Below are 25,270 nucleotides of genomic sequence, written 5' to 3'. Positions count from 1 at the left end.
TTTTTGTTGTTGATTTGCTTGATACAGGTGATTGTTGGCTACTGTACAAGTGTTTATCTGTATTTTTTCCATTATCTGGATTCCCTTTCACACCTACCCAGCTCCCAGCTGGTTTTAACATATCCTTGGAGAGAAAGGCAGATGGAACATCTCCCTGAGGTCCTGTACAGCCTTGTCCTTTATGGCTGAGTGTCAGGAGAATGCATCCTTAGGATTAACAATCTGGTATCTCAAAAGTACTTATGTAAAAACTATTTTTTATTAAATCTATATACAGAAAAAAATAAATTAAGAAAAAATTGCTTCACACCTCAGAAGGCTCTCGTTCATACGCAGACATCTCTTATCTCTAAAATTTACCTAGGATATCAGTGATCATTGTTTTTAATGGCATTTTTAACAGGCTTTCTACATTACTTTAAATATACCTTACTTTAACAAGTCATTTACTTTTTCTTAGTCACTTATATTTACTGTCGCAATCTGTTTTCTTTACTACGTGTGGGGTGGTTCTTATCTAGGTTATCACGGGCAGCTCAGAAGAAACTGCTTTCCAAGAGCAAAATGCAAGCAAAAATACTGTCATGCATGACTACTTTTGGTTTGTTGGAGGAGTCCCTCAAACTTTAATACTTCTTGGTTTGTATGAAAGCCGAATTCTACTAGAAATAAACATGAGAGAGTGAATTCTGGATACTTCTCACTTGAAGTTGGTTACTTTTTGTGTGTGTGAAATAAAGTCAACAGAGTACTGTCAATATATTGGTATCCTAAAGTACTGCTTCCAAGAATTTTGTAGCAGCCCCGAATTGTGAGCTTTAAAGATTTGGTGCGAAGCTGAGTAGCTGCTGCTGCTGCTTCACATTGCTCCAGAAACATCTGCTTTCAGATGGCTGCCCCTGGTCTCACCTTTAAGGAACCACTGCCCTCAGAGGAGCTTTGCATGCCCAGCCATAAGGAATTTTTGTCTCGAGTCATTAAAAATTATGCCTCCCTTTTCTTGAAAATAAGTAATAAAATGCTTTTGCTCCCCAGATGGGGAATAAGCAGCAGTAAATTACTTGAGTGTTTTTGTGAAGGTGTAGGGAAGAGTGCTGAATACATATACGTGGGCATTTTTACCTAATCGAATGCTAGCATTGTGTTCAGGAAAGACTATGAATTGTTTTAATGTGTGGTTATTTTTACTGCTACTTGTAATAATCTAATCTCAAACTATAACTTTTATTACTGTCACGTGATACTGATCCATGACAAGATCCGTACAAGTTCTCTGTCGTTCTATTTGCTTGAAAGATAACTGTCTTGTATGTTTTAGTTTTAAAATTGACTTTAAAAAAAAAAAAAATGAAACAAGGATATCCTTTTCTCAGCTTCCAGCGTGGCTGAGAAAACTCCATCGGGTTGTTTTTTCAGTCTGTATTGCACGACTAAGTTGGCTGTATGACTAGATCTGCAAAAACTAAAACTCCAAACTTCACAGCAGCTGCTTGTTAAAGATGGAGCATTGCACCTCCTCGGACTAGAATGTGGTGTTCCACAAAAATACCAATTGCTGAGATTTTCCCGAGTCTTTATTAAGTTCCGCAAGGAATAATGATTTGAGCTTGAGGAAATTTGAAGAACAACTTTTGTAATTCGTGCTCTGCCTTCTGGAGAAGGATTTGTAGAGAAAAAAATGTTTCCTTCTCTCAGGCTTCTGTAGTTTCTGTTTGTATCAAAAGCTTAGGCGAGTTTTCTTAGCTATCTGCTTTTTTGATAGAAATTGCCTGCCTGTTACTATTTACATGTGCAGTACTAAGTCATTTACCTGGAAAGTAGATATCATCCAAGTGACTACTGAAGTGAGAACTAAATTTGGAATGCAGACGTCCTTGGAACATGGGCTGAGATAACGTGTGTTGCTGTTGCAGGAAGACCATGACATCATGGAGGCTGATCTGGACAAAGATGAGATTTTACAACCTCAACTGGGAGAACTTACAGGAGAGAAGCTGCTGACAACTGAGTACTTGGGAGTGAGTACCAGTTAGTATGATCCTGAAATAAATGAATTTGCTGGGTTAAGTGTTTAATTTCAGTGGTTTCATCACTTTCTAAAATCTTTTCTTCTTCAATTTGTTGTTTGAAAGGTCAGGTTCTACTTGCATGGCAGTCCAAATCTTTCGCTGTTTGTTTTCTAAGCTGTAGTTCAGAAATAGAATAAGTTTGAAAAAGGTAGCTGCCCCTTCTTGGGAGGTAATCAGGCTGTGACTTGGTAATAAGCTAAGGACAGCCTTAGGGTTTTAGTGCTAGATCACTGACTCTGTGGCACACAAAACGAAGCGCTGAGCAACTTAACGCTGAAACACTTTGCTGGTCTGAAATTATTTTGACAGGGGAAAAAAAGTTGAAAAATTAACTGTTCCTTCAGTCTTTATGCCAGATCAAGTACTGTATGTCTTACCTCAAGCATCAAAAAGACAATTAAGTAAAAAAAAAAAAAAAAAAAAAGTTGTCAGGACTGCCATTTAGTATGCTGCAATTTAATGTGAGATAAATATGGCTGTATGCCTTCTGGATGTCAAAGTCCACACACAGGTCCGGCTACAGTGATGATGAATGAGTGATGAGATAAGATGTCATGGGACAACCTGTAATGATTCTACGGAATTTCATGGACTGATACTGGAACACAACTTAGGTGCTGTTGCAGTGTTTCTACAGACTTTTTTTTTCCGTGGTTCTAGTTCCTGGTCTTTCCACTACCTTCTCTTTGTTTGTTTGTTTTTGTTTCAATTTCCTTATTACCTGTGTATCAGATAATGACTCATACTCCAAAAACCAAGAAGAAGCTGTTTCCCAGTGTCCAGCAGAGTATAGACGAGCCTCTCCAGAGACCTGTGACACCAGGTTATCACAGAACTGCGTACCCAATGTAAGTCTAAACAAATGAGGCAAAGCAGGATTTTTTTTTTAACTTATAAAGTGACCTAACAAATATCCCCATGGCCAGATAAATAAAATCTCCATACTCGAAAGCGCATTGGCATTGTCATTCTTTAAAGATCACTTGAAAGAAGAAATAAGAGTGCTGTAGGCAGAGAAAGGTCTGCTGGCTGAGGCCACATACTTTGAATAGTTGAACAAGTGTTTACTGATCAATTTGATTTAAAGTTGCGTTATATCCTGTGTGTTCATAATTCTTCCTTCTTCTCACAATATATTCTATTTGTAAGTTGCATGGAGTGTGTAAGATGACTGGGATCTTCATGTTATAAGCAAAAAAAGTATATTGCTCTAGACAGATACGCTACCCACCCATAAAACACACTAAAAAGAAAATGGAAAAGACAAATCTTAGTATGTCTGATTTCCTGTTTAAAAAAAATAAAAATAAAAAATCCAATGGGGGGTGTCTGTAACACCTTGCTCTTGGTTTGATTAGTTCATTGTGGGGTCAGTGGTACCAGGTTCGAGGTCCCACTTCCACTGCATGGTATTTTTTCCAGCGGTAGACTAGAGGAGCTGGACTGACTCTGGCACTGGCTGTTAAGGTAGCCTTACTTAATATCAAGGAAACTTAGAAAATATTTTTCAGGAGTAGATTTTAGTTACCGTGGGAGTGTTTAAGCATTACATTCCTGCTTTTTAAGTGGAGAGGAAAACAAGCATGTGACAATGAAGTGACTTGCCAAGGAAAAGTCAGAAAAACAGTGGCAAACCTGAGGGAATAGCTTTTATTTCCTGGTGCAATGTAATGTGCTACAGTTTATGTACCAGAAAAATGTCTAGAAGTCATCAAATGCCTCTCTTTATCACCGTCTGCTGAGGTAATGTTTGCTTAACAAAATCCCGGGATTACCTGAATGACACTGGTACTTTGTTGTGTCAAAGCTTAAATCTCCTTACGGACAGCTTTGCAGCCTATTGCCTCTGCAACACAAGTTGAGGTGTGATTAAAAAAAATCATATTGATTTAAAAAAAAAAAAAAACAAACTTTCTCTACATAGTGGTTCTAGTAGCTTTGGGTCTGAGAAAAGTGGTGGGTGAAGCCTTTTTTACAGATTGCCTTATTGTGTAAACTAGAGAGGAGAAATGTCATCAGCAAAAGTCTAGCATGGTGAAGAATATGTGGAAATTATTTCCCTCCAGTTTTGCCAGGTGGTGGAAATTATAAGAGTATTTGGTGCATGTAGGAAGCATGAGACACCACTGTGAATTAGAAGTTTACATTTTGTATATAATTTATTTGTGCAAGAAAACTGCAGTAAATAATAACATGCTTGAGGTAGCTTTTGCAACAGAAAAGAATAAGCTCTGGTGGCTTTATGTCTTTCTAATTTTAGTAAGAATTCATTTAGTAAAATGAGGAAATTGCTTTCTTAGGAAGAGGAGAGCAATAAAAGTAACCAAATCATAGCTGCCTTAATATGAAATACATCCAGTTCAGATATTGCTTTCAAATTTTTAAATTATTTAAGTGTCTCATGTTTGCATCAAATGAAATGGTATGAAAAATGTCAGACTTCTTACTCTCCTGTACAGCTTGTTTACCTAGGAACAACCCAGGACAGTTCATCTGAAGTTTTTGATTCAGCCAAAGTTAAACTGCATAAAAACACATGTAAATGCTTGCATTCAGAATTGAGTGTAAGCCGTTTGAAGTTCTTCTGCGAGACCTGATGTAACGCATTCCATTTCTCAAACAAGGTGAAAAAGGAAGCAGTTGATGGAGATACTATAATGTGTCTCTTTGAGTTGTTAGTTCATACCTCAGAAAGGGGAGGGGGGGGCTTCCAGTGCTGAATAGGAGTATTCACACAGAAAATTAATGCAGAATAGCTACTGCACATGAAGCAGATATTCCATGCTCATTTTTCTACGACTTTCCAGTACAGACAAATCTCTGGTTACTTCAGATGGATTGTCATGGGATCCCTGTATGGACAAGCTCCTGTTGTATGGGGAAGCCAGGAAACATTGGAAAGCTGCTTTTTTCCTTTCCCTTCCCTCCTCTTTAAAGACTCACTGCTGAGATCACTCAAGAGGGACTGAGCTACTCAATATTCTGCTTGCTGTTTCCTTAGAAACTGACTTAGCTGTGAAATCATTAACTGCCTCCTTGGAATGCATCCTTTCTCACTAGAAATATAGCCTAATTACCTTAACCTGATATTGGGCAGGGAAACTTGCTGCGTCTGCCAACTTCTTTTCACACACGTTTCACACCCGTCTTGCTTCTGCTGCATTTTGTTGCTTATTACTGAGCAATCTTGTCCCTGTTCTGTCCTTCAGCTGCTTAAGTTTCTCATTGATCCACCTCGCTTGGGAAATCAGCAGTTCTACTTCTTATCTACTTTAACCCAGTGTTGCATGTTGCTCTCTATAAAGCAAAATCCTCGTAATACTCAGGAGCAAACCTTAAATCCTTGAAAAAGCTGAGAATTGGAGACCTTTCAGGCCTACTACTATATTCTTTTCTTTAAGCGTCCTACTGGTATTTTGAGTCTTCAGACTGCAAGGAGTTACGGTTTCCTTTCCTTGGCTCTTTATTGCTGTAGGAAAAAATGTTAATTCCGAATATGTATAACATCAGCTGGGTCGGGGGAGCTGCAGTGGTGCAGTTAAATTATGACATTGGCACTAGTTTGCAAAGTGAAAAAATAGGTGTTTTAATTTCTTCCATGTTATTACAGGCAGTGAGAAGAAATCAGAATTTGCTTTCTTGTAACTTTTTAGACTGCAAGTATTCATCACCCTACATTCTCCTTTCTCCTCCAGGCCAGAAAACGATGCCGTCTCTTGTCATGATAGGCATGAGAAACTGCAGTCTCTGCCGAGTGATTGTCCTCCTGTCTGTGGTGGGAGCAGGTCCAGCATTTCTGACCTCTGCATTTCCTCATCATGTAAGGATATTCCATAAATGGTGTTATTGCTCATTGCTTGATTAGTATTATTATTATTTTTTAAATGTAGCCTTGGAACTGGGTCTCTGTTTGCAGACCCTGGGGCAGTCTGCATGACCTTGGGCATGCATTTGGCTCCAGCTGGATAAATGGCTGCAGAAGGTGATGTGTGGTCAGTAGATACTGACAGCCACACCAGCCTTGCTCCATCTCCCTTCCTGTGGTTGGGCCAAGGATCATTCCCAGGGCTTCCGACGTGCAAAGTATATTTTCTTTCACTCCGTGATATCCTCTGCCTAGGGAGAGAGCTGCAGCCCAGATACAGTGCACTTCCCAACTGGCCAAGCTCCTTACTTGATCAAATATACCCTTGTTCAGATCTAAATGAATTACTGTCTGCTGGCACCTGCAGGCTCGATTGGCTGGTCCTCTGTATTAAAGTTGAAGGCAGCTGCAGCTATCTGCTTCGTTTTGCAGCTGCGTTCAAACCATGAAGGGTTGTGGAGGATGGGGAGCCCTGTGTGTGTAGCTGCATTGTGGGTGATGCTGCTAACGATTCCGTCCTTGCAACTTAAACTGAAATTAATGCAGACTCAGCTGGACCCGAGAGTTCAGAAGCATGTGTTGGAGTTTAAAAGGTTATAGGCTTCTGAAATACTTTTCCTGATCTTCCAATATCCACAGGATCATGGGACTTCTGATGTGAGTTTCAACCTGCTTGCAGGGATTCATTAACATTTCCAACCAGGGTTTTAAAGCAAAATGTTCTGCAGTCTTAGATAAAGGATCTTGAAGCATATCCGGTACAGAATTACTAATAAGTTTAGGCAAAAACCTGCCTTTACTTTGTTGAAAAATATGCTTTGAAGCAGCAAAGGAATAGCAGGCTTTTTTCTTTTTCTTCTTGTTTTTTAAATTTCCTAGAGGAAATGAAAAGGATTCTGAGAAAAGTAACCAAGATCTTGCAGGCAGGAATCTGCTTGCATAATGCCTAGAGCTGATAAATACAACGTGCTGAATAAAAGGCGTATGAGAGAAGCAGCTGAAGCTCCTGTTTGAGATGGGCACTCGGATCCTTGCTGTTGTGCATGAACAGAGAGCTGCTGTCCTCAAGCCTTGCTTGACACAGCAGCATGCCGAGTAGAGCTAATTCTGTTCCACACAGAAATTAATTAGCTGGTCAGAGGCAGCAGCTCAGAACAGAGGCTGTGAGCTAAAGAAAGCATGCTGACTCGACAGTTTTTTCTCTATAGAATAATAATTTTTAAAAAGGGATTGTGCATATTCGTGCTTTGTAAAGGAAATTAAGCAAAGCAGGTACCAAATGTGCTGCTATTTCCTGTTTTAAAATGTACTGTAGATAAAAGCTACCTTTGGATGTAATTTCCAAGGTATTATGCAGGCACCAGGAGCCCAGCATGCCTTCTGAACCACATTTTGATAATATCTTATGTTCGCTCACCTCTGTCACCTTTCCTGTGCCACTGATGCTGTCTGATGGCTTGCTTGGAGAGGTTTGTGGGGAGGCTTAAAGCGGGAATCTGAGCAAGTCAACGAAGTAATTCATCATTTTGGTGGAGACTGTTGATTTAATGCCTTAGTGCTGAAGAAAATGCTGCCAATTTAATGTATTCATATTTTCAGAACTTTAATTTTACCCACTAAAAAAGTTTGCTAGCTGTTTTTGGTCAAAACTGCTTACAGATGGGTATTAGAGAACTAGATTATACTGTCTCTTCTCATAGAAAAAATTGGAAGTCAGAATATACAGCATATTGCAAGTTTATATTCATTATGCATATAAGAAGACTAATTATTTTTATGCGTGACAGAGACAATTCTTAGCAGTAACTGAGGCTATAAAACAACACTGAGTTACTCGAAGAAGGATTGCCAGAGGTTTGTTTTCAGTTTTTGCAAGTAGCCAGTGAAATACATGCTTAACTATCTTACCTTTTGAGATTTAGAAATGAAGAGGAGAAGAGACTGCACTGCTGGATCCCATGGCAGATCATTTCATTGTAACTGGACTGGATCTTTGGACATTGCCTGTTTTCCAAAAGGCAGTGTTTTTTGTAAATCTTAGGTTGAATTCAAAACACTGGATTCAAAACAGTACAAAACAAGCCCTTGAAACCATAATTAGAAAAAAAAATAATCTTACTATACAAAGCTTCTGTGCCCTTTTTCTTCTAGTGCCTTCTAAGATAAAACAGGAATCACTGCGTAAGAAAGATGTAAAAATAGCTGTACTGCTTCTAGGGGCTCCCATCGTGCCCAGGCAAATGTCATTGCTGTGAAATGGAATATACAGTGTGTTGAATTCAGATCTTGGTCTGACAGTCGTCATGCAGCACCAGAAACCTGCTCACTTCAGCATGTATTTTCCCACATCATGTGAATATTTTGGGTTTCAGAGTTGCATGCAATCAAGTTATGAAATGAATAATAATAGATGGGGGGGAGAGAAAAAGAATAAAAGCTTCACGTGAACAGTCAGCATCATCAATGTCACGTCTCAAGCAAAGCTTAGCTTCAAGAAACCTTTATCCTCTTCTGTTTTCTAAAAATGAAAGTAGTTCTTAATGTTCTCTGCACCTGGATCTACTCATCTGTTCTTGAATCATGTTCTTTTTTTTTCTTTTTTTTTTTTTCTGATTCTGTCTGTGACCATCCTCACTTTTTATCAATTTGGTAAAGAGATTATTACTATGACTTTTTTTTTTTGTTTCCTATGAATAGAAGGCTTGCGTACTAAAGATGAACCTTGGTCACCTTATTTACATATCCAGGGAATATCAGAGAGACCATTAACTGGGCAGCCAGGTGGTTGTCTGGAAGCAGCCTGGTCGGTATCCCACTCAGCAAGTGAGAGCAAATAAAAACAGGAGGGCAGCCTGGCCCAGGCATGGGAGGAATGGAGCTGGGAATTTTCCCTAAGCTCTTACTGGACTTGCACATCTCGGTAGCCTTGTGATTCTCAGCAAGCTGCCTGTCCTTCCCTTTTGTGTCAGCACAAGGCAAAATGTGAGGTTTAGTGAGCAAATGTAACAGACCTCAGTTCTGACGGAGGTGTTTAAAACAGTTTTTTGTCTGCAATGTCTGCCTGTCACTACAGATGTGGACAGACGACTGCAAGAGGTTGCATTCCTGTGGCTTTAATGAGGTATCAGCTAATAACTGATATATTTTAACTGATGAATGCAGAGTATAGCTGCTTTGAAAATGATCCAAGTGTGATTTACTTTGCAATTGCAGAGGGCTAGGAGGATGCACCCATGCAGTTACCTTGGCTCAGCTGATGAGCTATAAAGCGCTCTGCCACAGTAACTCAGTAGCTTGCTTTTGTCTCAACCTTTCTTTCATACAGCAGGAGCCGTGACTTGATTGTATTTCTAGTGAATTGTAAAGAGCCAACTTCTCACTGAATTGTGTTTCCTTTTTAAATAGCAATTGAGACGAAGTCGTCCAAAGTATTCTCATCAGGCCATAGAACGGACCGAAGCATCCCAGGTGGTGACAATATCTTGTCTTCTCGATCTACTGACTTCACCCAGGACAAAGCAAATGGGCAATCTCATAGGTATGATTTATTCAGATGAGTATCTAAGAGTGCAAGAGGAGTCTGAGGGGACTTACCAGCTAATTCCATGCTGCTGTAAAGACAATCTGTGAAGTCATTTGATGTATGATGTAGTCTGGTCTGAGACAGCTGTGGCGGTGCTTGCCAAACAAAATACCCTTAGTAGTGCCAGCGGCAGCTGTTCAATTTCTAAGCATCTGGTCCAGAATAGGAGAAACCTCAAGCAAGACGTTATTAATGAACGTCACATGTATGCACAACCCGGTCTCCTGCAAGTAAAACTTCCTGATTGCTTCCGTAGATGGCTGTACTGTACCCCATGAAAAATCATTTAAACAGTAAAGAAAGAGGGACGGCAATGGGAACAGGGCAGGAATTAACATGCAAAAGAGAAATGAGGCATTTAAGTGGATTTGTGTGTTTAAACATGCTGTGTTGCTAACACAGCTGACCAGAATCCCTGATGATTGATTTGCTAGGTGGGTATAACAAAGAACTAAAATATTACAAGTTCTCCCAAAATGGGTTTCAATTTTATCTTGAAAAAAAAAATCTGTCAAAAGAAGAAAAAAGATCTTGCTCTCCTCCTGTTCATGCATTGAGTCCTCTGTGAAGCTCCTCATATGGAGGACTGTGATGTTATATACTGGGTGAGAACTAGTAATTCATTAGGAATTGGACCAAGATTTACCAAAGCTTTTCAGGACCCACATGTGTCCTTCAGACATTAACAGCTTTTTCCTAAAGGTAGTTTGATTGGGCCAAGTTTTAAACAGTGAGTGTAGAGAAGTTTTAAAAGCAAATACATTCCAAGAGTAAAACACAGAATGGGTGGAGATGTGTTAAAGGAGAGGTTTTACAGACTCTCTATGGGTCTGATTTTTTTTCAGAAATGTTTAGTTACTTGTGTCAGTTAAAGCTCTAGCACTTCTGAAAACTGGATTCTCTGCTTAGAGCTTTGTTTCTTTCTGGCCTACAGATGCCTTTGTAAATATCTTTTTTTCCAATTTTGCTCTTCCAATGGTGACGTCTGAGAAATTACATGCTGTTAACAAATTAGCACTGGCAAGTAATTGAAGTGCGTAGTAGTTATAACCCTGTTCCTGCATTACTGGTTTTACTTCCGTGTTGTCTTAACATAACAGTAACTAAGCACATACTGCAAATACAAACAGAATTTGATGGCAAAATTTTGCTTGCTTTGTGCTCTGGCTGATGTAGAGAGGTTACTATTCGGGCATTTGCTTGCAAGAGGTCATATATAGGCAGTATCTTATCCCCTACCTTAGTGCAAAGCTTTGCTTCTCTACAGTTGTAATCCATTGTTTAAAAGGTATGTCCCTAGTAATCTTTGCTCTTTCTGAATACAAGGTTATATAAATATCACTAATAGATGGATCCCTAACTGAAATTAAGGATGCAGTATTGCAGAAGCAGATAGTATCTGTGCATTGTACATGTATGCTTCCTTACCATGCAAACGATAATCTCTATTTACAAAGCAGCCTCGAGTTACGGATATGGGAATGTAACCACTCATAGTCCAAGCAGAACACAGAGTTTTCTGTGTCAGGGGTCTTTTGTTCATGTGCTCATGTTGCAACGACTAGGCCCTGCCTTTTTATTCTTCTTTCATTTTTTCCTTCCTGGAAGTGTATTTTAATGTTTGCAAAACAGAGTGAATAAATCACTGCTTTGGTCATATGTCTACCACAAGAGCTGCCTTCCTTCCTACTAAGCAAATACCAAGACATTCCTAGAAAAGGTATGTATGAGAAAAGGAAGGTTGACTTGTGGTGATGCAGCATTTTGATCATATATAGATCTGTTATATGCCTTGTAGTTAATCGAGCATAAACCTGTGCGTAATAGACTTGAGTTTACGATTGAGGCTTGCTTGAAAAATTCCCTATGTTTTATTGTGACTATGACCAGCATCGTCATAGTAAAGAGATTAAACTCTGTGGGGGCCTTCTTTGGTTTCTAATAGTCTCACCTTTTGTTATAATCAGGTAAAACTGGTAAGAAGTCCGAGTGTGTTTGTCTTGGAAAAAACAGTCCGTAACTCGTATTTGAATGTCGAGTCTTCTCACATGTCTTGGTTGGTTATTCAGATCTCCGTGTCAGTCTGCTGTGCACTTTTTGATAACTATCTTAATTTTTTCCAAGAAATCAGTTTTATTTCTTGTCAATGCAAACGTAGGTTTCTCTGATTTATTTTTTGTTAGAACATTTGCTCTCGAATTACCACACACTGTCACAAATGACTTTTTTACTAAATACTACAGAACATTTTTCCACACTAGATGTTGCTGCTTCTGTCTTCATCTCACCAAGTCCTAAAGGAAGCCAGATAGAAGGATTTTTATGGTATTTTGAGGATTCCCTCTTTTCTGTTGGTCTCTTTTTATTGTTGTAGGAGAAAGTCATTCTGGGACACCTGCATACATGGACACATCCTACACATCCTGACAGAACACCAGCAGATTTTTTCTTTGAACTTTACGGTGTTTGCTACCAATTTATTTCATATAATCCTTTCCCAGAGAGTTTGTAAATATGTGAGCCATCGTACGTGACTGTTATATATTCTTTCTCTTTCATCAAGTACAGTGACTGACTGCATTACCGTGCTTTGTCTCCCAGGTGTGTAGAGCTGCCTAGGTTACTCTGGTGAAACCGAGATTGTTCATGGCTATAAAAATGCTTTTTAGTGCTTAGGAATACAGATGCAACTTTTTTAATCTAGTGCCAAATAACAAAAAAACTAATTTATGGCTCAAATACTTCTGTGAGGCTGTTGGGTCTTGCTTTTTCATCTGTGTCAGCGTATTGTAATCCACATGAGGTTAACATGACTGGCACAAGTGTATTGAAAACCCAACTCTTGAATCTGAGCGAATAAAACGACAAACAAGCAATAACAATGAAACTATTTTATGGAGAGAGACATTTAAATACATCTGGGATCCACGGCTTGGGGTGAATCTAGCCAATCTTACTTTTTTTTGGCTTAGTTTTGCTGGTTTTGCTGCCATCTGCCACCTTCCCTTTTGAAACACTACAAGTTTAATGCTTGTCATGCTCAGTGATAGGTAGAGGGCTGCAGAGGTGGCTCTGAGGAAAGGAGTTAGAGTGTCTCTGCCCTTAATAGTTAACGTATACAAATGCAAAATGCAGACAATTAATGCCACTTAAAATATAAAAGAAACGTTTGCTGACAGATCTCCCTGCAAGGTGAAGCAGGGGAATGGAATGGCTAATCACTGACTCAGCAGCATTCCCAGGAGAGCAGGAGGGATTAAATGTCTTGAAAATCCTCCTAATCACCCTTTCTGATGGTCACAAAGGGTTCTTTTGATGGAGGTAATAACACGGGGACTTTCCAAATAAAATTTTAATCACTTTCCTTTCGATGGCACCTTTATGATTCTCTTGCTTTGGCTCTGCTTTCACTTCCCTTTAATATGATGTGTTTCTTCATGTAGCTGTTATTTCAGTTTAATCTTTTCTCCTTTTAAGAGAAAATTGACTCACTGGAGCCAACATGAATATAGATTCAAAATTATTTAAGGCTTACTATTTCCTGGTAGCCTTCACTTTTTGTGTATCAGAATATATTGATGCTAGGGGCAGGGAAGGACAGTGTGTCCTCACGCAGTTATGGACTACATTTTAAATAATTGTATTCTTGCAGCATGTGCAGACTGTGAAATAACAGCAGCTGGTTTGTGTTCTCAGCACGAATAAGGAACCCGTGTGCATAGGGAATTTATTTTATAGATGCCATCAGAGCTTTTTGCTCTTTTGACAAAGACCTTTTGGGAGATCTACGAATCTTGTCACAGCTGGGAGCCAGGGAGGATGCCTGTGTCTGCCAATATTGTGACCTGTATGTAATAGTTTGTGCCCTAGAAGGATGTATTCCTGTGCTGTAGCTTTCATATATGCTTTTTGTACCTCAGAATGAGTCTGCATATGATGAAGACAATAGAAAACAAGCTATACAACACAAGCCAAACATCCATTATTTATTTGCAAGGGGCTTACCCAGACCTGTTCAATCCTGTTGTCCAAATAATCAGGTTTGAGTAGGATAGACAGGTCCACAGAGCCAGTTTAGGGAGGGTGTGCGGAGAGTACATGCCCCAGGATAGTACCTGTGGTGCCACGTTCCTCTCCGTTTGTAGTCACCCTGAATTTGGGGCATTCTGGTGTGGTGACAGCAGGCCAGGTTTCACTTGGTTGCAGACTTTCTGTGCGTATGTTTTTCTCTGTGCGTTACTAACCCTCTCCTTGTCCTCCCACAGCGAGTTTTTCTCGGCCTTTACCAGCAAACCCAAGATCCCTCGCACTCCTGAAGTGCAGAGTGCCAGCCCCAGAAAAGGAAAACTCCCGACCATTGCCCCGCAGTTCTCTCAGTCTGGTCCCCAGCAAACGAGCCGGCCGAGCTCCTCAGGATCATCCACAAGGAGCAGACAGAGTAAGTGGAAAAAGTCACCCTTCTCCTTGTCAGCACTTGGGATTGAAAGGAGGGAGCTCTGCGGGAGCTCTCCAGGAATGAAGTCGTACTCTGCGAATGTGCCAGGAGTGTATGACATTGTACTTGTCATCTGCAGGATGCACAACCATGGAATTATATCCTGCTGAACACTGCTCCTATTTCCAGACTGTCATGTGAACAGTTGGAGACGTGCTTTTTCCTGTCTCTGGGTGGAGAAAAGTGGCTCAGAAGTATGGGGGGAAGCTTCTAGTCTCAGATTAGACATTCTCTGGATGTCATTAGACTGTCTCCTTTTCTTTAGACACTTGTTCACTCCACTGTATAGCTTGTCTAACGTTCTTCAATTTGGATTCCTGGGTGTGTCTGCACTGCACTGAATGTAGACCAGATGTCCGACGATTCAGGAGATGGGCTCAGGGCAGCCTAGCAAGAAGGCTGCCAGGCATGGTGTGCTGCTTGTGGCAGTCAGCATTCTGCTGGAAACTTGGATTTGAGAACCATATGAATGTGTTGTTGCCTGCAGAAGCGTAAGCAGTGCTAGGTTGCAGTGGGCTCAGGGGAGAGGAAGGCAGGGACCTGAGGTTGGAGGGAAGAGATGGAAGGATGCTTTAGGCCTGCCAGCATGAGCCCACTAAAATGGAAATGTTGGTCTCAGCTGCTTACACAACAGTAAACACGTAGGGAGATGTGGAGGGTGTGAATAAGTTTTTTCTCCGTGGTGCAGAAAGGACTAGCTGGATTCAAATATACTCCTGGGGCTGGACTAGCCGCATTCAGGTATATCCCTGGCGCCAGCAGCAATAAAAATGGAAATAGCAACGTGCTATAGGCTCATATTCCAATTGTATCGTAAAAGTTTAGTGATGATTATCACAATGTAATGTTAGCGTGACTCTTTAGCTGTAACTGTTACCTTTAACCATTTAAAAAAAAAAAAAAAACACACCAGGAAACTAATATCACTTTGTAAACCTGCCCGTGGAATTTGAGATAGGTGCTTATCATTAACTTTTAATTGCAGATAAGGAAAACTAATTGTAGGGAGCTGAAATAATATAGTAAATCAGCAACAGAGCAGGAAGGAGCTTCTTGGACCTTCTGTATTGCTTACTTATTGTCATTTCGTGTGGTCGTATATGTGAGGAGATTGTGTGGTTTCATTCAGGGAGTACAGGTGAGACAATGAAAGAGGATGTCCCTAGTAACTAAGTGAGATTTTGACCTAGCGATTATTTGCTTGAGTGATCCCATCCTTAGATAATAACTGCCAGCTTTTTTAGTGTTACTTTCACTGCGTATGCCCTGTGTTTCACCTCTGTCATCAACGCTTTACATTTCCTGTGAGGGGAGTTCCATTCTGCCCTGGCTGAATGTGATGCCAACAGCCAAGAGTCTGTCCCTGTTACCTGTTTAGCTTCATTTCCAAAAGCAGAAGTCCATTAAAAAGGAGAGAGTATACGTGTGCACACACAAACTTGTCCACATGTTCTAGTTTCTCCAGCAGAACTCTACGCTCCTGGGTGTCTGTGCCCCGTGAAAGATGTGACACACATGTGGTTGCTTTTGTAGGGATGTGAATTAAGTTCCTTTTCCAGTGGCACAGTGTATAATCAGCTTATTTTGAAGCAGAGTTAAAGGAGAGTTTAATCAGAGTTCTGTGTTGTTTGTATTTCTTTATTGATTCAGTGTATGTAACTTGTAAGGCCAGACTCTTGGGCTCTCTTAATTTTTAACTTTTGTTAGATAGGATTTGTCTCACAGCGTACCTGTGGGCATCATGTCCTGGGAACATTGCATCTCATTTTGGGTCCGTTTAGCTTTTCTCCAGAGTTTTTCATTAAGGTTTCAGGTAACTTGCTTTCTATCTGTCCATAGATTTCATGAGACAGACTTGAAGGCAGCAAAAGAACGCTAAACTCCTATCTTCCTGCCAAAAAATAGCAAAGAAATTGTTCTGCAAACAAGCTGCCACCCACCCTATGTGTATCTATTCTGTGTTGTTGTCTGCTGTCATAAGGCACGTATTGGTTACTCTGCATCTTGCAGGGGCTTTCACACAGGTGTTTATGGTTTGGAAAATTGAGAGGCTGGTGTTAAGGACCTAATTTTTAAAGGACTTTAGAAAGGCTTTAAGCACCCAAGTCCAAACCCTGGGTTTTCAAATTTAATTCCCTTTAAGCTTCTGCTTAAAAGTACAGGGTACAGGGAGGCATCTGAAGCAGGTGAGCCCCTGATAAAGCTCTGTTTTGCTATTCCTTTGATTTCCTAGTTGACTTTTGCAGATGAGTTGGAAGTGGTGTCAGATGCACAGATCTAAGCAATTAGTAGATCTCAGCAGTTGCTGCCTTCCATTTGCCTACTACGTAGGTATGTTGTATTTTACATATTAAAAGAGACTGTCCTTCTGGAGGATTGTTTTTACTTTGTGGATTTCTTTGTGTTTGTGGAGAAATAAAAGTTTATATAGCTCTGGACAAATGATGAGAAAAAGATTAGTTTCTGATTGCACCTACTTGATGTGATGGCTTATTTTAGAGACAGGTTTTAGTTTGTTTTTAAAATTTATTGTAGGTGTACTTACTGGAAATAAGTTGCTTTGACGCAAACCTAGCTGAACTAGCTGGACTGCTGTTCTTGGAGTGTGTGGAATGCCTGAGGAATGCAGAGGAAGCACAGGTACTTAGTGCAGCTACAGGCCTGGGGCCAGATTCCTGCCCGAGATGTAGCCCACTGTTAGTGGAGTGTTAAAGCTGTACCTTACAGCAAAACTGAGCTCCTCGAAATAAAACCAACCACGTTGGAGCTTTCTGCTGAATCCCCTTCCTAGCTGGTATAGGGGTGTCACAGTGGCTAGAAGACAAAGTGGACCTCCAAATCTAGACTTTTTCAGCTCTGCTTTATGTGCTCCATGTGGATGGGGAAGAATGATTTAGTCTTCATGCATTGCTCTGCATCTGTTCCAAGCATCTCTTTATGGACACGCTAAAGGTACGTGTGCAGCATCCCACGTTGGTTCACTCTAGGGCACAGTGAAACTAGACTGACAGAAAAATCTGTACCAAAAGAATGAGGAAGGATTTTATCAGGAGTGTGACCTGCCCCTGTGGCTTCCTGCTACTCCAGAAGTTCTTTCAGTGACCCCTCACAGCTGGCTCACTCCCGTAAGCACATTCTGCATTTTGAAGTTGCAGCACCAGTGGTTAAGGTGCCTTTGTGTGTGTACTTTGTGCTGGTTGTGTCACTGTATGGATCAAACAAGTGTTCCCTCAGGCAACTCCTGCCTAGTGATAAATCCTGCTTTCAACTGACAGAGTTTTTTTTTCTTTTCTTTTTTTTTTTTTTCCCTCCCTGCAGGCGCTCAGTCCTCCAGGAAGTGAGAACAGTTCCTTTCCTCAAGAATCACCTGTCACTTTACTGAAGGGCAGAGGCAGCTTCCTGTAATGAGCTTTACTGGCGACCTACCGAGAAGAGGTTATTAACATTGCACGGCGTGTGCCCTGCATGGTGATTCAGGGATTATCTGATGGGATCCATCTGTAGTCCTCTCTAAAGCTGGCTAAGACAAAGGCCTTGTTACAATTCAAGGTCTCAGCAGGTGCCCACAACTGATACGGTAGATGGATATAGTCCCAGTGTCTCTGATAGTTTATTCTAAAGTGACATTGCTACCTCCAGAAGTCTCTTGCTCTCTGCTTTTTGTGTCAGAGTAAATGGCCTTTGGAGGTGGTCTGTAGGGCTCAGCACAGGAGTCTGGCCAAGCAACTGTCTTGTTTACATATTGCTTGCTGAACAAGTCTGTAACTTGCTTTATTTAAATTATGCTGTTGTGAATGAGTTAGGGAATATCTGTGTTCAAAGGATCTGCATCTGCACGAGGAAGGAAAGTGTATGCTATCTGTGTAGAGCCTCACTGCCTGGAGCAGTTCTATGTGGAGTCAGATCTCTGTCTGACCACCAGAGACTGAAGAGAAAATATTTTATCAACTTCTGATTGTCCTGAGGCAGTTGAAAAACTGTGCCAGTGCCTAAAGCACCATCCAGCCATGCTTATCTCTGAGGATCTGGTCAGCAGGTTTATCTACAGCAATTATTCCTATTCATTCATTTTTTTCCCCTTAATATTGTTTCTTAACATTTGTAGAATGAATAATTAATTTTCCACTGGAATTAAGAACTTTCTTCATTCACAGGAGAAACCATGAGATGTGAACAGATTAGAAACAGTGTTCTGTGTGTGTGTGGACCTTTGGTCTTTGTCACATTTGAAATTCTTCACTTCTGAACAGTGATTGGTTATGTCTTTATGGAATTTATGCTGGTCTTCAGTGAATCAAAGTGCTGAATAGGTAAGGGTAATCAGGAAGCCCTTCGCTAAATCAAAACCCAGCAGTTAGTTCTGCCAGTAAATTATGAAGCCTGCACATCCCTTTGTATGACACAGCTCTTAGGACAACAGCAAAAACTTTAACAGAAAAGCAGTTTACCTTGGAGCTTGGCTGCCACTGAAGCAGAAAACATTGTAAATGGACTTCAAAAGCAAATGCTTTAGCAGGTGTAAAAGGGAGAAGCCAAAGCTTTTGTTTTGGAGTTCCAACTTGAGAAACAAACAAGAGGAACCCAGCCTAAAACGTCAAGCAACTCCAACAGTGACAATTGCCTCCTGCTTGAGTAAAGAGTTGTAAAGCCACCAAACATTTCCGTAGGAACAGAAGAAAGCTTTATGCTTGTGATGATGAGACCTTGAGTTCTTTGTGCCTCTTGGTATGTGATGGCAACTGAATAGGCAAGGCATTTCCTCACTCAGTGTAGTTGCCATGAGACCCAAGACCAGTGATGCTGCATCAGGTTTTTGTGGAAAAGGATCCAACAGGCAAGTTCCTCTAACCCCTTTGGCTAATAGACTTCAAATTGGAATTAAGATGTTTTGAAGGACAAGACAGTTGAAAATCTGGTTGTATTCACGTGAAACTTTCTGCTCAGTAACTGCACAGCCTAACACAAAGCAGGCAGGGTATGGGTGTTGCTTTAATGCCCCAGCTGCACAGGACATAAAGTAATTAGAGACACCTGATAGTCTTTTTTCCTGTAGATTACAGTGATAGATGAATCACAGAAAACCTCTGATTTGTGCTTTGTGAAATCACAGAAAATTCCTGATTTGTGCACCCACCTGCTCTCAAAGCTGTTAAACATAGTTAATGAAAAAAAATGTCCTTTGATTTACAGAAGGGCAGCAATAGGAGGCAGCCATAAGAACTCACCTAGTAGTTTTGCATGGCAGGCAGTTTTACTTTTCCCTCTGAAAAGCTATCTTTTTTCCAGCTGGTAATATCAATGGGCAGGTTGTTAACACTGAAGTGCTAAGCAAGTTCATTTGCATATGCGGATACACAGAGTGCCCCAGCAGTTGAATTTTATTTATTTTACAGCGGTGTTGAGTTTCATGTTTGAGCAGACCTGATTCTCTGAAATGCAGAACAGCCTTTGAAAAGAGTTGAGTGCAAACTATTAAAAAAAAAAACCTCCCTGGGTTTACCATTAGGTGAGGTTAAAACTATCACTCTGTAACTCAGCCAAAAGTAGCTGCCCTCCACAAGATCAAGATAAGTGAAAAGCAAAATACAACCAACAGATGAGGAAAACTGAAAGGAACAAACTGAAGTGTATGTCCTTGTGTGTTTCTTATGCAGGCCCACTGCAAGGCAGAACTCTACGTGTATGTTTTTTCATGTTCAAGTCTTAGGTATCTTGGAGAGTACAGAGTTTGAAAACTGTGAGAGTATTTTTATATTAATGTTTGAGAAACTTCATTTTCCAAGTACTTGAGAGAGAAACTATGTACATGCTTTGAAATAAAGTGCCAGCTGAGCAGTAGCTTGTGAAGCTGACAAATTAACGTGTTCTCTGTTTCTCTGTGTTGCTTACAAAAAGCCCCTGCGATGCCAGTCAGGAGGTTCTGAAGCTAATGTTAAATGCTCATTCTGCCTTTGTTAGTGGGGCACCACTATTCGGGGTTGAGAGGTCCCTGGATAAAAGGTCAGTAACATGCATATAGCAAATTCTGCACCTTGCTCTTAAAAGTTGTTAGGTACTTTTTGTATCTGTCACGCAGAGGCTGCTAGATACAACACCATCCTGGTAAATTTGTAACAGGAACAGTGGAAGCTGCCTCCTGAATGAGAGGGAGGTGATTGTACCTAAGCTGACTGTAATTTTATTTATGACAAGCAGATGCAGTAACTGCACGTAACACAAAAAGTCCCCTTCAGCTGTTTGTGTGACCAAAGTGCTACATGATGCTGATGTGCTTCTTGTGTGTAACCTCTACATTCAGTGTTAATGGGGCACAAAATCATAAAGGATCCTGAGTTGGAAAGGACCCACATGGATCATCAAGTCCAACTGCTGGCCCCACACAGGACCACCCAAAAATCAAACCATGTTTCTCCGAGTGTTGTCCAAGCATGAACTGCGTATGTCTATTTAAACTTGAATGTCAGGCTCATTCCGTACAGTTGCTTTAAAATCATCTGCTGCTGACCAAGTAAAAATGCTTCTGAAGGCACATGTGAATTTTTATTTCTGTGATAGGTTTCCCTGGGATTTTGTGCACTTCCAGGATGTGTGTTTGCTTGCCTTTTGCTGTTCTATTATCGACAAATTCTGTCTCAGCTGTTTTGTCTCTACCTGAATCGGAAATGCATCTCCCTTTGGTTCAGCCTGGCCTGCCTCTGCTGTCAGCATTGTTTGCCCAGAAGTGTTGCAGAGCAGGTGTGTGCCACACATCATTTTTGGGCTCTCATGAGGAAAGCCTAGGCATGTGGGATGCCACCACTGACACTTTTTGGGTGTCAGAGCTGTTATTCCTTAGAGGGACTATAAGTGTGGGGGGAGACAAGCAAGGAAGTTCTCTGGAGACAAAACATTCCTGTGTTGGGGAGGGAAAAGGGTTGTTTGGTTTGTTTTTTGAGATGTTTGCTTTAAATAAAGTTCACTGGTGTCTAAAAAAAAACCATCAGGGGTTACAGCACAGGGATGAAAAGCACTGTGTTGCCTTCATGCACATGTTGGAGCAGTAGCAGGAGGAAGGCAAGCAAGCTACCTTCCCCCCAGGTATTTCCCCCAGCCCCTTCGTTCCAGGACCTGGAGTTCATCTTTGGGCCAGAACTTCTGGCAGCGTACACCATCCTCATATGTGGCTGCAGTCTGGTTCAATTTGGGGACAAATCATTTCCCAGCAGAGGAAGTGGCAGGGAGCAGGGAGGTGCACCTTGCTCAGCTGATCTAATTGTGAAGTGTTTGAGCCAAGCCCTGCAAGGTTTGGACACACCTGGTTATGCCGTGTGCAAGGTGGTGCATGGGCTTGGCTAACCAAGAGGTTAGAGATACAGTTTTGCAGGTTTCCACTGACCTTGGTGGGAACTGAGTATTAAAATACCTCTGTGACTAAGCCGTGTGGCCTCCTGCACTTTTCCTAACCTCTGCTATTCATACAAATCAAAAAAAGGAGGGGGACTCTCGAGAATGCAGTGACAGGTGAGAAATAAGATGTTCTGGGGCAAACAAAGCAGATGAGACTTGGCTCTTCCAGCCAGGTTGTGTGGGAATCTGCTGCTAACAGATCTTAAAGGAACTTCTGGGTGCAGAGCCCAGGGTGGGCTGTGTTATCAGACCAGTAATCCTACCTGGCGCCTGGTCAGTGGTTGGTATCTGGTGTTTCAAAGCAGGTTTCTTTCCAACTCCTGCCTGCATTCTGCCCTGCGGAAGAAGGGTGTTGTGTTCAACTCCAGGACCATGAGCTAAACTTCCACTCCTTGAGGATCCAATGTTCTCCAAATGACAGGCCAAGTGGCACACCCTGGGACATCTAATAATTTTCGGGAACGTGCCCTTTTCAGTTCTCTCGGCTGTCCTTTCGCATAGTCCAAGTTTCCGAGGAGCTATGACATTGATTTGTGGAAATGAAAGTGAGAAAGCTTCACGCAAATTGTCAGAAAGCCCAGTGACAACCTTAAATGTTTGCCTTGTGCTTATCTTCTTCAAATATGGGAAATGCTGATCTCGTATGATTTTAGGTCCACAGTTTTCGGGAGTGTCAATTACTTTGCTCTGGGTATAAATGACCTGTAATTAAAAAGATGGCATCCACTACCTCTCACTGCTTTTTTTTTTTTTTTTTACAAGACATTAAACTGTTGCTTCATTTTATTTGTTTTCCTTTTCGTAGCCCTGGGAGCTAAATCCAAGTAAAAAAGCAAACAGGGCAATAAGGAAGAGTGGATACCACAACCAACAGCCTTCATCGTGCAGGTGCTCGAGGTGCTTTAAGCATTAGGCTGGAGCTGACAGCTACGACTGCTGCGGCCATCCAAAACTCAGCCCTACCTACGAAGGGGTTTTTAGCATGCAAGGACGTTTCCTCCTGCTGATCCCAAGGAGAAATCCTGGCCTTTGTAGCTGGAGATTTCATTACAGGCACGTAGTCCTCTTTCTCTGAAGAGCAAAGAAGCCGAGCTAACAGGCGGATGGGATGTGAGTGCTGGAAATAGCAGCTCCGTGCCAAGTGATAGTTCCTCCTTCGGGCTGCCATGTGCCGCTCTGACGGCCGTAGCCCTTGTCTGGATCCGGCTGACTGCTGGCAGAGGTTGAATGCTTCCCGAGAACAAATCCGTGTATTGTTTGTGTCTGCTCATGCACTGCCTTTGGGACCGTGGTTCGTGTTGGTAGCAAGGAGCTGGGGCCGTCCGCGCCAAACGAGCTCTTTGTCAAGCAGCACGCCTTGCTGACATTTCTACCATTTTCTCCAACTGCTTACCCCAAGCAGACAACTTGTTTGTTTTTGTTAACGTGGCAGATCGTGGCCTGTCGTGATTTCCCATGAAACTCTTTCAATTTCTCTCTAGGCCTTGTGACTGAAGGTGCTGCTGGTGTGGATGCAGGTTGTCCCAAAGCCGTGCTGCAGCGAGGCCTGAGCGGCTGCCAGGCTCCACAAATCCTCCTGCAGCTTCCAAGGTCCTCTGAAACCGCACTTAGAGCTCCTAAAGCAGAAACCAATACTGCATGTCATGTCCCAAGTCACCCCGAAATGGCAGCAATGAGAACTGATTTCAGGGTGAGTCCCTGCTGGGTGTCCTGGCCTCCAGGCCCTACTCGTGTAGGGCAGAGACCCAGGCTTTTAACCATAACCAGCCCAGGTTACACCTTTCTGGTGAGAACACACTTGTGTCTGTGGAATCCACTGTGAAAAAAAAGATATCCATGCTGTAAAATTCATTATGTTCATTATTTGCTGTCTGTGAACGAATGCATCCCATATTTCAGCTGAGTTCAGCTTCCCCCAAGCGGTTGTGAGGAGACAGCTGATTTTCCACCAGCACTCTCCTCACTCAAAGCAGGCTTGAATCTTCATGGAAAGCTGGTTGTTTTTATTCAGGTGCCTAAAAATGTGGGTTTTTAGAAAAAACCATCTCTCACACCCCAGTGCCTGCACAAAAATCTGGCCCTCCATCCTGCTTCAGTGGCCTTTCTGGAGAGCATCCGTGTAGTTTCCTGTCTCTGCTTCCTTCCCTCTCTCTAGCTTTTTGGTTTGGTTTGTGTTATTTTTTCTGTATTTTTTCCTGTGATGGGAATTATGCTGCAGGGCTGGCTCGTGCTCGTGTTACGGAGGTGAGGGAGGCTTTGAGAGGTGCTCATCCCACAGGCCTGGTCCCGCCAGCAGAGAGGAGCTTTTCCACCTCCAGCTGGAGTTATGCAGGAATCTCCTTCCTTCGGCGCTGGGGCTGATTAAAATCTCTCATTACCTTTACCTTCTGACTTGTGACGCCAGTTCTTTATGCAAAACCATTTACTAATGAGAACAGTTTAGGGCGAGTCAGTCAATGAAGTGTTACCGTCATGCATTACATTCGTGCAGCCGGGGGTGAGACCTCGGTGCTCCATCAGATGCCTCTCCATCCATTCCTGGACAGCGGGGCTGGGACTGTGGGGTGCTGGAGGGCTTGGGACCAGATTTTGTCTTTATAATAACCCCCCAAATTGTGCTGGGCAAAGCAGTAGGTCACAGGCTGCCTTATCTTACGTGACTCAGACTGGCACTGCTGCTCGGTGTGGTTACGGGCTCTGCCCACGTGTTTCTTTCAGTGACCTTCCTCGGGGCTGCGAGTGTGGTTTGTACCAGGAATGCCCTGTCCTGGCTGGAAAATCGGCCCCTGGGGAAATGTGTCCTTGCTTAGGCTCCCTGGAGATGACGGGGGAGGTGTTATGGCCACAAGTGTATGGGTGCAGGTCTGGGCTCCAGCTGTGCACCGCAGGAACGGGACGGCCGGCAGCAGAGGCTGCTGTGAGGGTGGCACCCCGTTATTCAGCACAGAGTCATTATGGGGAGTAGCAATTGGGGTTTCCTTTAACTGTGTGAGGGGGATCTGTGGACATGTGCCCTGAATGCAGTGAGAGGTTTTGGTCACGGGCTTCCTCGCAAGGAGTGCCCCCCCAGGCATGTCCAAACCCCGTTTAGGCAGCAGGGATGCTTACCCTGACACCAGGCAGTGCAGGACATGGGCATGGAGGGGTTTTGTGCTTCCAGCTGTGGGGACTCTGGGGAAGGTTTTTCCACCCAGAGCCTGCTGTCTGTCTATTCACTGTGTGCTGGGCTGGATCAAAGGGAACAAAACTGCTCTGGGAGGTGAAGCTCCCTTTGCACCACTTCAACCAAGAGAAGTTTCTGCTGCCCTGGTTTAGCTCCTGAGCCCTCGCAGCCCCAAGCCTTGGAGCGGGATATCGGGTTTTTAACCACGAAGAGCTTTCCTTCTGTGCCTTACCACGACCTGGTGCTATAGAGGAACTGCCCCAAACACGCTGCTGCTGGTCCCAGCTTTCTGTGCGGACCGGTGCTCCGAGACAAAAGGAGAAAGCAGAGAAGCTCCAGGCTCTGGTTTGCTCGTGTAGCACCAGGTCTGCGTGAGAGCAGCTTTCAACCTGTTGTATTACCTAATGCCATTTTGATACATAATGAATTGTTCTGCATCAATTATTTTAGAGCAGCTCGAGTCCGGTGGTAGCAGTTTGCCTTGCACACCTTTAAGCGTACATGCAGCGAGGAGTTGCTGTTAGGCCCTTCAGGCAACGTGATGTCCTGGTGCAGGAGGGCATGAAGCATTGCGAAATGCCGCTGGAGGTGGTTCACAGCCACCAGGTAAGAGCAGGGAATAGAAACTACCACCACACCCATTTCCAGGCCTTCTCGAACATCACAGGTTGAGAAATAGGGCTATGACTGGGTGCAGGGCAGTTGGCTC

At 42.4% G+C, this 25,270-nt stretch overlaps 1 protein-coding gene and 1 long non-coding RNA gene across 8 annotated transcripts in view; one reads left to right on the top strand and one right to left on the bottom strand.

Annotated features, from left to right (window-relative positions):
* ARMC9 (armadillo repeat containing 9) overlaps window positions 1–19,872 on the top strand; it is a 64,326-nt gene extending 44,454 nt beyond the window's left edge. For 5 of the 6 annotated variants that reach the window (XM_027464110.3, XM_027464109.3, XM_072042696.1 and 2 more), the window contains 6 exons: window positions 1,914–2,018; window positions 2,802–2,917; window positions 5,765–5,889; window positions 9,340–9,472; window positions 13,783–13,955; window positions 17,331–19,872. In XM_027464110.3, the coding sequence (XP_027319911.1) occupies window positions 1,914–2,018; window positions 2,802–2,917; window positions 5,765–5,889; window positions 9,340–9,472; window positions 13,783–13,955; window positions 17,331–17,353 (675 nt within the window). In that variant the 3' untranslated portion in view covers window positions 17,354–19,872. Of the gene's footprint in view, window positions 1–1,913; window positions 2,019–2,801; window positions 2,922–5,764; window positions 5,890–9,339; window positions 9,473–13,782; window positions 13,956–17,330 lie in introns of those variants that run through there. The other variant, XM_072042698.1, reaches the window with a different exon arrangement.
* On the bottom strand, window positions 6,691–8,192 carry LOC106018756 (uncharacterized). Of its 2 annotated transcripts, XR_011811535.1 has the most exons (4): window positions 8,054–8,192; window positions 7,843–7,938; window positions 7,352–7,430; window positions 6,691–6,809 (listed from the first exon to the last, which is right to left on the bottom strand). It is a non-coding gene; the product is annotated as an uncharacterized lncRNA (long non-coding RNA). The 2 variants fall into 2 exon arrangements; XR_001193065.5 differs by lacking the exon at window positions 6,691–6,809 and having other exon boundaries at window positions 7,394–7,504.
* Window positions 19,873–25,270: the final 5,398 nt, after the last annotated feature.

This window comes from Anas platyrhynchos, chromosome 9 (assembly GCF_047663525.1).
Source record: "Anas platyrhynchos isolate ZD024472 breed Pekin duck chromosome 9, IASCAAS_PekinDuck_T2T, whole genome shotgun sequence".
NCBI lineage: Eukaryota > Metazoa > Chordata > Aves > Anseriformes > Anatidae > Anas > Anas platyrhynchos.
This window is presented reverse-complemented; position numbering and strand designations above follow the sequence as displayed.